Here is a 12,318-nt window from a genome sequence, read left to right on the forward strand (position 1 = left end):
GTGGCAACTGTCAGTCATGGGCGACTCTAGTGCTAGGGGATCTGGGTGACTTCTTTTCTGGTCTCCATACATACACACATGCATGCAAAACCACTCATACACATAAAATAAATATTCTTTTTTTTTTTTAAAAAGACAATAAAGTAAGGAGTTTTGTCATTTACAAGAAGAAATGAAAAGGCTATCAGAAAGGATGATGCATTTATGTAAAAGAAAAATGCTTTGAAATCTGTTTGGATGAGTCTTTATTGAACTATAACAGTACTGCACTCATTTTTAATAGCATATTTTATAAAGATTTGTTTATTTTTGTTTTATATGTACGCTTACTTGCATTTATGTATGTGTACCACATGCATGCCCCGTACCCACAGAGGCCAGAGGAGAACATCAGATCCTCTGGCACTAGAGATACAGGTAGGAGCTGGAACTGAATGGGGATCCTCGGAGGAGCCAGCACTCTTGATGGATGAGCCAGCTTTTGGGTCCTGAGTCTTCATTTCTTAGGAAGGACAGGTCAGCACCAAGGCCCACTATCATGGCCCACCCTACCTACCTTGTTACTCAAAACTCAAACTGAGAGACTGCTGGGCAGCAAGGAGCCAGAAACAGCTTGTAGAATGCAAACCAATGCATGAATGCTTTCAGATATGGGACCAAAGCTGGCTTCATGTGGGAGGGATGCTAAGATGAATGAGTTTATCTCAATCCTTCAGGACTGGTTGCTACACACTAGGAAGAAAAGCTGGATGGAAAGGTTAGTAGGGCTAGGGTCATCCTTATCTATCTAAATACACACAGAAATAACACACACACACACACACACACACACACACACACACACACACAGATTACCTTTCAGGTCTGAGTGAAATCCCAGATGGAGCTGTTTGGGCTTGAAGAGTTGTGAGATGAACATTTTCTACCACACTGGGTAGAGAACCATGCTCAGTCCTTCTGCTGTGCTTAACTGGTACCTGTGGCAACAAGGTGGGTTTGGGTTGGGGTTGGGGTTTGGGTTTTAAGGTAGCAAAGGATTCTTATAACATAGCTCTGCTGCCCCCGAGACTAACATCCCTGGTTCTATCTGGAGGTGGTGGCCTTTCGTGGGCCTTCATGTCATAAAGGGAGCAGGTCAAGAAGGACTCCATTCCTGGGAAGGCAACTCCAGGTAAAAAGAGAAGACTTGCTGGCCTAGCGCAACCTAAACATTCTTTAGCAATCTGTCTTTTGTGTCAGAGCTGCACTGTTTTTTTTGCTTTTTTGAGAAAACCACTTGCATATGTTTCACAGTCATGGGACGTTCCCATCAGTCATGTTTTTCTGTCTTTTACTTGTAGCTTAGGAGGTCACAGCACAGGTAGGCTTGAAGTGGCTCAACTCATGCTCCGTGTTGCCTGGCCTTCACGTTTCCTGCTTGGCTTCCTAGTACATCCACGCTTGTGGAACCGCAAGATACTTCATTGTAGGGTTTTTTTTTAGCCTTATTTAGTGGTTTAATTTTGTACCTTAGTAGGGTTTATTTGGTAATAGCCTACAAATAATTAGCCCTACTCCACCCTGCTAGTGGGTGGGTCTCCATCAAGGGACATAGCTACTTAGCCTCTTCAACCACAAGGGCTATGACCACCAACACCCCCAAAGTACTCAGAGCTTTCAGAAGTGATGGAAAGATGGACCAATTGGTTTTGTCCATATAAAAGGTAATCTTTTTTCTTCTCTTTTACAAAAACAAATATACTGATTTTTCTCTATGTTCTTTACTCATGGACTCAAGCAAGTACAGATCAAAAATACTTGAAAATGATAAAATTTGTACTACGTGTGTAGATTCTTTTCTGTCAACATTCCCTAACTGATATAACTATGTATATTGTTTAAATATTAGAAGCCATCAGAGGTGATTTAAAGTGTGTGAGAAGTTGTGCGCAGATTGTATGTGTTAGGTCTCAAACCTGGGACAAATGGCTGAGGTTTTCAGTTACCATATCAACGCAGCCCTGGCCGCCAGGTTCTCCCAGCATCCCTCAGCTTAGCTGTTACAGGATGTGGTTGGCGTCCACTCCCCATACTCTACACTTCTCTAGCCCAGGGGCTGGGCTGCCCCTCCTCCAGCTGCCTTTCCCTATATAATTCAACCCTTTGGCTCACCTCTTTTGTCTGCTCCTTTAGGTTTCTTGGCTGTGGCCTCCCCCTCCCTCCATCCCCCCCCCCAGTCTTCCACAGGGCTCAAGGCCATGTCCACTCTGAACTCCCCCCATGTCTCTGCCTCTGGCTATGCTCTCCTACATATTTATAATAAACTTTCTCCTCCACCACATCTAGGAGCAGCCATGAGCTTTCTTTTTTTATTTGCTTTATTTTCATCCAATATACAGATGCTATATTATTTTATGTAGCAGACTTAAGTAACCATGGATCTTGGTACCCATGGGGGTCCTGGAACCAACTCCTTGTGGACATTGAAGGACAACTCCACTAGAATTTCACACTTTAGGGAAAGATGATGACACAGAGGCTGAGGGATGGAATGAAGTGACCATGGTCACGTGGCCCTGATCTGGGAAGGCCTCATTGGCTCCCACCTTCTTTCCACATTTTCTCTTTTTTTTCTTTTTTTCTTTTTTTTTGGGGGGGGTGGTTTGAGACAGGGTTTCTCTGTGTATCCCTGGCTGTCCTGGAACTCACTCTGTACACCAGGCTGGCCTCGAACTCAGAAATCTGCCTGCTTCTGCCTCCCAAGTGCTGAGATTAAAGGCATGCGCCATCACCGCCTGGCTTTCCACATTTTCTTAACTATATATTTTCAATACTGCAACGAACTTCTATCCAAAATTAGACTGACAGTTGCAGAGTTACACTTCCAATCATAAGAACACCAGGAAAGGTTGGGAACCATGGGATGGCGCTCCGTAGGTAAACGTGCTTGCTGCCAAGCTTGATGGCCTGAGTTTCATTCCCAGGATCAATATGGTGGAAAGAGAGAACTGGCCCTTTCAGTTTGTCCCCTGACCTCAACATATGCATGCTAAAACATGCACGGATACACACACACACACACACACACACACTTAGCCTCTTCAGCCACAAGGGCTATGACCACCAACACCCCCAACACACACACACATATTTATATATATATATGACATCATATGCATACCAAATCAATTAATCAATCAAATAAATAAGTAGATGAATAAATAAAGATGGAGGCAGGAAGAATTCAGATACAGGAGTTGATATTGGTAATTAATTATTGTAGATGATTAAAGAAGAAACTCAAAGAGAATACAGCAAGGCTCTGGTACTGATTTCTGAACTGTAACCTAGACAATGCCCTGGGGTTATTTTAACACTAGAACTGTGTAAAACAGATTCAAACTACCTAGATAATATTCTAATATAGCATCATTCTAATGTAAGTTTGAGGTCATTCTAGACTCGTAACACCAGATACAATTTTTTTTCCTACAAATAGCCAAGCTTTTAATCACTCACAGTCTTCGGTCTTTGAATCCTTCTTGTCATTTTACTGCCTGTAAAATGAGTCTTTGAAAACTGATGGTGAGCGTATCTAGATGATGTTGAAGCAGAATTTAGGGAGCAGTGGGTCTGGGATCTGAGTCCTGTAAAGAAAAAATAAAACAGAATAGATCTCTTGTTGCAATGTACAGATTTGGATTTAACATAAAACTTCTATTAGAATTTATACTTAGCATTTAATTCAAGTGATGATGTCAAACTTTGGACAACTTTTTTTGTTTTGTGTGAAAGTGTGTGTGTGTGTGTGTGTGTGTGTGTGTGTGTGTGTGTGTTTGCCTGGGGATGATATGAGCAAGGGAAAGGAGATTGTGGGAGATTTGGTCTCTGAGATGTAAATTAACTAAGTTCCCAGGTAAGGAAAAATAGCACTCTAGCTCAAGTTAACTAGATATTTGGCAATACCATTTGCTGAGACAGTGCCTTGCTCCCAAGAGGAGTCAGAGTGAAGGAACTGAAGCTGAGTCCTGCTTTACCTGGTGAACTTGTGACCCAGAGACTCCAAAGCAGAGACATCCAGTAGTCACTGATGCACTGGTCTAGAGCGCAGAGGAAAGTTCTGAGCTGCAGGTGTAGACTTGACAAACAGGGATCAAAGCCATGGGATCTGAGGCTTTCATCACTGGGAACAATGTGGGAAGAGTCGGGCCCTGCTCTGAATGGCTCTGCTCTCGTTAGAGGTGAGCTCTGGGAAGAAGGACTGGAACAGGAAATGAAAGCTGTGGACTGCTCTGAGAGTCACTGGCATGAGAAGGACCAGGAATGGCAGCCTCGGGGAATGCAGTTATCTGATTCAAACACTGCAGAAGCGTGTAGTGGGAATTCAGTAGTGTCCATGCACTTAGAGACACGGGGATTCTGTGATTCTGGCAAGATCTGCAGCAGGGAAGAGGTAGGGATTAAAATGCAGATGCTCGGGGATAGGGCAGAGACATGTGCTTGGTCCCTGAGTGTCACTCTTCCTTTACTTCCTTAGAAATAGAGTCCCCAGCTTCTTGTCAGACATTTAGTGTCCTGCAGTAAAAGTTACATATCCCGGCCTTCTGGGCTAGATGTCAGCTAATGAGATAAGCCCTGAAGGGTCCTAGGTAACTTCCAGAAAGTGCCTTTAAGAGAGCAGTGAACTCTGTTTAGATTTCTCATTTCCTTTTGTCTGGAAAGCTTAAGCAGTCATTTGGGCCCATGAAGTAGGAGGAGCACACTGAGAATGGCAGCTCACGACTGGTCTGCATCCTGTATCCTAGAATACTCGCGACAGCCAATTAGAAAGCTCACTCTCAACTATTCACATTCACAGCCTCAGTTCACTTGAAATCTCCATGTGAGTCTGTCTCCCTCTCCTTAATGGATACAGGCTGTAGAGTGCATTAAGTAAAGTGAATTAAAAGAGTGATTGTAAGTAACTCTTGAAAGGCACTTGACTGTGAACAGAAGGGAGGTGGCTTTATTATCAATTTTGCTTGCCTTTTGTTGTTTTTGCATATGTATATGATTATGTATATATGTATGATTATACTTATATATATGATTGTGATTTTGTGCAAGAAGATGGATCTGGATATGATTATGGATACAGGTATGGTCTGGCATCAAACTCAGTCCTTCCTGTCTTCAGTGCTGGATAGCCTGAACTCTGGGTAGATTATAGGTCAGGGTTACATGCATAGGCCATCAAACCTAGATTTAAGGAAGGCTTCTGTTTTAGTAGATTTTACGATCTTGACACATACATGATCAATACATAATTGTTAGTTACAAGATCCTTCTGGGTGATACACCCTAGAGAACTGTCATCGAGAACCCTCAACTCACAGGAAATACCAGTGTGGAGAAAGGAAACGGGCAAAGGATTGCTCAATACTTCTGAGAAGGTAGAGTAGACGGGATCCTGCCTCAAGACCCCTGAGAAGCTAGAGTAGACGAGGTCCTGAGAAGGTAGAGTAGACGGGGTCCTGAGAAGGCAGAGTAGACGGGGTCCTGAGAATGCAGAGTAGACGGGGTCCTGAGAATGCAGAGTAGACAGGATCCTGAGAAGGCAGAGTAGACGGGGTCCTGAGAATGCAGAGTAGACAGGATCCTGAGAAGGCAGAGTAGACAGGGTCCTGAGAAGGCAGAGTAGACAGGGTCCTGAGAATGTAGAGTAGACGGGGTCCTGAGAAGGTAGAGTAGACGGGATCCTGAGAAGGCAAAGTAGACAGGGTCCTGAGAAGGCAGAGTAGACGGGGTCCTGAAAAGGTAGAGTAGACGGGATCCTGAAAAGGCAGAGTAGACGGGATCCTGCCGACTGGGACAGCCCAAGGAGAAGAAGCATGGTGTGGTTACTCTAGTTCTCACAGCTCTAGTGAAATACTAGAAATAGCTAGCCACTCTCTTGAGGGTTCGGTTTGCTAGGTAGCCAAATGGCATTAGGAGGCTCGGGGCCTCTGAGTATGGATCCAAACATTGTTATGCTTTGCCTATCCTTAATATTTAAGTCACCATATAAAAGGGTGGCAGCAGGGCTCCTTTGAGGCCCTCATAGAGGAATATACTTCCTCCTGGACAAAATAATAGAACCTGAGTTCTTCCTCTATCCCTGGGTGGGGAAATGACATTCTAAACAACTGCCCCCTAAATTGTATGCTATTATCTTTTTCTTTAAGAATTAATGTTGGGGCCAGAGAGATGACTCAGCAGTTAAGAGCACTGGGCTGTTCTACAGGACCCTGGTTCAATTCCCAGCCACCACATGGCAGTTCACATATGCCTGTAACCTCCAGCTCCAGGGGATCTGGACTCTGCAGATACCGCATGCATATACATGCAGACAAAACACCCACACAGACAAAGTAAAAATAAGCAAACCAATAAAAATGTGAAAACAAGCAACAATAACAATACAAACATTTAATCTTAGTGGGTCTCTCAGTCAACTGGCCAGAAGTCCACACTTCAGGAATGCTGAAGGCCTGCTAAGTAGGCAGGAGGGCACTTACCCCGCTTACGAGGAGAGGACTAACATTCAGAGATACGCTGCTCTATGCCCCCCCAAAGTAACAGATGAATGATGCCTGTCAATCACACTGATGATTGACATACAGAGATATGCTGCTCTATGCCCCCCAAAGTAACAGATGAATGATGCCTGTCAATCACATTGTTGATTGACATACAGAGATATGCTGCTGTATGTCCCCCCACACGACCACCCCCCCACACACACACATACAATCAAATAGCCTGTGCAGGTGTTTACAGATCCTTACAATAAGGCTGTCTGTTTTTCTAACTAAAAAACCACTTTTTCTTCTTTTTAATCCTCTTTTTAGCTATTGGCCAAAATCCTAGCATGCTTCGCCAGCACTCCTGACATTCTAACTCTTTACCTAAATACCAGCAGCCTCAGTCCTCCCTGCAGCTGCTTGCTGACCTCTGTCACTGAAAATGCCTGCTTCCTAGGACCTCAACTCAAAAGGCTGCAGGCACTCCCTCCTCCACTGCCTTCCTCGGGGCTGTTGCAGGGACTGACTGCTTATTCTCGCTGTGGCTATTTTCCTCTCAAATTCGAACAAAATGATCCTTCATCTTTCAGAGTCTGTTTTAAAGTTTTGACCAATAACACTAGGAAGCCACAAAAGGGAACCCCAACTCCCTCCCACTCGAACTACCTGAATTCTTTTAGAGAGCAGCTCCAAAAGATCTCCAAGCTAAGCTCCACCCCAAAGGTTCATTTGCATTGTGCGGACTCCCCTCCCCCAGCCCCAGGCAGCCAAACCGTGCACCGCCTGTGGTGGGAGCCTAGGCCAGGCCAGGCATGTCTAGGCTCCAGGGCTCATTTTTTTTTCAAGGTTTGAAATCGGGGATGACACAGACTTGCAAAAGTAGCAAGACAGCTTTATTCAAACCACACTTGAGAGAGGGACAGTCAAGAGAGACAGACAGCCACAGGAGTGAGGGCACTCAAAGACCTCCAAGGATTTCCTTTTCTGGGCTCAAGAGAAGGAGGAGGGTGGTTAATGAGGGGGCATAGTGGATGGGTCTCTATTTTGACCCATAAAATAGATTGTATAATCATATTTTCCTACTATGAATAATCCCTTCCCATTAGGCATCTTATTATCACATGCACACCCACTTGTCTAAGCATAAGGTGATAAATAAGGGTAACCTCCCTAAAAGTTCACTTTAATGGCACAATTTGCCTTACTGCACATGCGCCCTAACTCAGCTTAGGTGGAACTGGCCTTTCCGTCTCATAATGGAATATCCTGAGAATACACTCAAATAGAAACTGTTGATATTTGATTATTAGGGGTGGAGAGCCATTACTGTGTGTGTGTGTGTGTGTGTGTGTGTGTGTGTGTGTGTGTAGTCCGGAGGGAACTGAGGTTACTAGGGAATTATTTGAAGAGGGTGGTGTACATGGTACACGAAGGTGAAGCGGCTAGGCGGCTAAGTGAATTAGAAAAGGGATGCCAAGGTTTCTAAGCCTGTCCCTGTTCCCTCCTGTCTCCAGAGCACATTTGTCTTCCGTTCTGCCGGAAGGAAACCTGCAGGTACACATTGTCAGTGGTTTGCTTGCTCTGAGTTAACCTTCAATCGAGGTAGTCAAGACTTGGTGGCCTTTGTGTCTGTGAACCTGCCTCCTGCAGACAGAGAGGAAACAATGATGTCCTGACCAGAGGGGGCAAGGAGAAACCGCAATGATTAACTGCCCCGCCCCCATGCTGGCTGTGATGAGACAGAAGGCAGATTTTTATCATATTAATTCACTGTCTTCTCAGATTGCTGGTTTAAAGATTCAATTCTTTGTTTTTGGCCTGCATGTTGGGTGGCACAGACCCAGCTACAAAACCCCTGCACAACGTGGAGAGACCACCTGCTAGGCCTCAAGCCTAGAGTAACTTCTTTCTCTTCTAGAGGAGAGGCTCTTCCCTCCCGAATAAGAGGGTCACCGACCTTTAGAAACCTACTCATTCTGGCTCTTCTCGATAAGTTCCAGACACTGAGGATCCTGGATGGCAGCTCTCAAGGGGACATTACTTAGAAGGGATCATAGAGTGATCTTGTAGGAGAGAAGCAGAGTGAGAAGACAGAAAGAAAAGTTCCATGGCATTGCTTGGCAGCTGAGGTTACAGAGGACTCTCCATCTTAGGGCTGGCAGAGCAGTCATAGTAAGCCTGGGGCACGGACACCAAACCCAAGCCCAGCCCAGAGGCAAGCACGGAGGCAGGGCGAAGGGCCTGTGGCCTTCATGGGCAAGTGCAGCTGTGTTCTTAACAAACTTCTGAAAACTGTATTTTCTCAGCTCATTCATGTTGGTAAGCAGCCAAAGGAAACACAGATGAAGAGCTATGCACACGTATGCTATGCACACGTGTGCTATGCACACGTATGCTATGCACACGTATGAAACTGTAGGGCCCATCGTACACCATTACTGACAAAAGACGACCCTAAGTGTCAGATATGTGTTAATGTGCAAATCAAGCTGTGGGGGTAGGTATTCACATTTTCCTGTGGGGAGTCAATTAACCTAGTTAAAGTCACACAGCTAGCAGTGACAGGAGGCAGGCCGGCTTCCTCAAAAGCCTACACATTCTACCAGTGTATGTCCAGATCAGAAAGGCAGAGCTAGATGATCCTAAAGACGGCCCAAGCGTGGTGCCTAACACTCGCTGCTCCTCAGCTGGAGTTGATTCAGCACTCATCGTAGAGGGGAGGAAGCCAGTTCTGGGGCCTGATGCTCATGCTGTCCACTGTCTACACTGTCCACAGGGCTACTCTGGTGGCCATGCTCACAGGGGTCTGTGAGCTCCCAGCACCCAACCATCATAATGTCCTCTCTGAATCTTAGCAATGTGGTCGATGGTGCCGCAGTCATTGAGATGTTCTGACAAAGAATGCAACACTTAGTGTTCTTCAGGGGCTTTTAACACTTTTCTCTAAGCAGCGATGACTGGTTGAACTAAATAGGAAATGTAGTGCAAACCAGAGATGGTTTTTTTGGTTTTTGTTTTTAACCCCATATGGTATTCTTTCAGTTCACAGTCACAGAGAACTTCCTCCCTCTCTGGCTTTGGGTCATGGAGCCCCTTCCCCTTCAACTCATGTCCCCAAGACTGGGTGATTTAGCCGGAGGAGGGTGTGCTCACCGACTGGGGAGCCCATCTGGACAGAGGGCCGCTCGGTGTCCTGAAGCTGGCTCTGCAGCTCCTGCACTCGTTGGAAAGCATCCAGCTTCATGCTGCGCTCCTGAGCAAGCCGGCTTCTCATCTGAGGAGAGAGGGCAGACACTCTATGGGGCTTGCTTTAGCTCCCTGGGTTCTCAGGTGCCTTTTGAGGGAAAGTACACACCCAAGGCTACCCCACAGTGAACAGTCTTCAGAATCCTGGAGAGGATGAACTCACGCCAGTATGAACAGCTTTAGTAAACTGAATTAAAGAGGGCCAAAACCCATCTCTGCAATCCTTGCTTCGTCATTATTTGTTGTTCATTTACAGCTTTATGCGTGTTTTGTTTTAATTTATTTTTTATCTACTTATTTATTTGTATCTGTGTGTTTGTGTGTCTGTGCCTGGTCACCTACATGCATGGCTCCTGTGCGGGAATCAGAGGGACAACCTGTGGGAGTTGGTTCTTTCTTCCTGTGGATTAAACTCGGGTCATCAGGTTGGGAGGCAAGCACCGTTACCCAGTGTTTTTTAACATTTTTCTTTTCTACTGGGTGGATAGAAAGAAGTTAGAGCCTAGTTCCCAGCATCTACACAAGGGACCCACAGGAGCCTCTGGAACAGTTTGAGCAATGGAAAGAGGGAGCTTTCTCCAGATCTGCATCACAGCTTGGAAGCCCATCCCCATGCCTGAGCAAAGGACCACCCCTGCAATTGTAACATCTCCCAGGCCTTAAGCTGGCCCTCGAGTGCACTACAACTGTAACATCCCCCAGGCTGTAAGCTGACCCTCAGTGCACTGCAACTGTAACATCTCCTAGGCAGTAAGCTGGCCCTGGAGTGCACTGCAACTGTAACATCTCCCAGGCCGTAAGCTGACCCTCATGTGTAAGGTTCTTCCAAATGTAGTTCAGATCTCAGAAGCTCACCAGAGTTCCAGGTTAGGAAGGTGTGGTAATATAAACTATGTCCATAGTCTTGTGAACACTAGGAATATGTGTGGGGCCCTCGTACTCCAAGGTGGAGCTGGAAGAGGCATAGTGAGAATTGCTGAGCCAAGTTGGGGTTCAGTAAATCTGCGAAGGACTAACAGAGGAAAGAGGCATGCTTACTAAGGACTGCCTTGTGTACAATGTCATTGTCAAAGTCAATATTTAAGGAGAGGGTTGAGTCCAGTCTACCTCTCTGTTTCTGAGATTTGTCTGCTCTAATGGGCCCATCACAACCACAGGCCCTAAAGACCATTAAAAGTTAGCTATCAGTCCCTGTTCTGGGATTTGAGTTTGTGGTTGAATTCTTTTTTTTTTTTTTTTTGGATTTTTGTGTCAGCTATATTATTATGCCTTCTATACACCTATATATGTTAATTATTTAATAGAAAATATCACTTACTATTTCCTTTCTGAAACATACCTCAAAGCTTTTTATCACAAATATTTTTTGATGGATTCAATTATGAGGAAGTGGTTGAATTCTTAATTATCCCAGCATGGGGTTTCTATTCACCTTAGATCACCTTAGGTCATATATGCTACTGAATGAAAGACACACACATACACACACACATACACACACACACACAGCATTTATATTTTTTTAATATGCCTATGCAGCATTCTAGCTGGACAACTGCTACCCTCCATGCTGTTAGAATCTGCCTTCCTATCCATATCCCAAGTTATTACTTACTATGTTTCATCTGGGCTGCTCTTAGCTCCAATTGGCCCACCCACATGGCCACATTTTTATGGCTTACCTAAATCATGATGGCCTCCCTTTCTCCTCTCCAGCACACTTCTATCCCAAGGCAACTTCCCTCTGCTTCTCCTAAGCCAGCCAAACCTTAGCCCCGCCTACTTCTCTTCTGCCCAGCTATTGGCTGTTGGCATCTTTATTCACCAATCACAATTAACTGGGGTCACGGTCACTCAGTATGTTACATGCAGACTCTCTCTTCTCTGGGGCACCGGTCTTGGGGGGCCCCAATTGACATTAGAATACAAGCAGCATTAGACCAACACACTCCATGAATTACCTAATCTTCCCTCACAACCTATGAAGAAAGGTCAAGAAAGAGTCTCAAAGTCACCCAGCCACAGTTAAAGCTCAGGGTATGATCCCAAAACCTATGCTCTAAGTGACCTTTCCACACAGTGAGCAGACAAGGGTGTTCTCTGAAGTCAGCCAGTCATTAGCTATCAGTGGAGGTAGAGCTTAGAGATAGGCCAAAGAAGCCACTGCTGGCCATAGACACGTGCTTGATGACCTTTTGCTGCCACTTGGAGTGGAGAAGCCCATGGGCACAAGGGCTGTCAGAGAGGGAGAGAAGTAATTTAGAAAGGGCTAGCAGTTTTGATAGACATGTATCTTGACTGAGAAGAATCTCAAGATACTTATTTTAATTGCATCAGAATCTCTGCCATTAAATAAGTGACAATTAAGCAGTACTAACTAAAATAATTAATGTAGGATTATAGTTTGAATGTGAAATGTCTTACATAGCTCACATGTTAAAACACTTGGTTCCCAGCTTATGTTTTACAAGGCCGTGGAAACTTGAGACAGTAGCGCCCAAATGGAGGAAGTAGGTCACAGAGTCAAGTTTTATAGCCTGGCTTTATTTCT

At 45.1% G+C, this 12,318-nt stretch overlaps 1 protein-coding gene across 1 annotated transcript in view; it reads right to left on the bottom strand.

Annotated features, from left to right (window-relative positions):
- Positions 1 to 228: 228 nt before the first annotated feature.
- LOC116075167 overlaps positions 229 to 12,318 on the bottom strand; it is a 156,191-nt gene continuing 144,101 nt past the window's right edge. Inside the window, exons 44-47 of the mRNA XM_031348191.1 lie at positions 9,675 to 9,795; positions 3,499 to 3,626; positions 856 to 977; positions 229 to 745 (exon numbers count right to left, since the gene is read on the bottom strand). Of these exons, the coding sequence (XP_031204051.1) occupies positions 733 to 745; positions 856 to 977; positions 3,499 to 3,626; positions 9,675 to 9,795 (384 nt within the window). The 3' untranslated portion in view covers positions 229 to 732. The remainder of the gene's footprint in view (positions 746 to 855; positions 978 to 3,498; positions 3,627 to 9,674; positions 9,796 to 12,318) is intronic.

Source organism: Mastomys coucha, unplaced genomic scaffold (assembly GCF_008632895.1).
Source record: "Mastomys coucha isolate ucsf_1 unplaced genomic scaffold, UCSF_Mcou_1 pScaffold3, whole genome shotgun sequence".
Taxonomy (NCBI): Eukaryota; Metazoa; Chordata; class Mammalia; order Rodentia; family Muridae; genus Mastomys; species Mastomys coucha.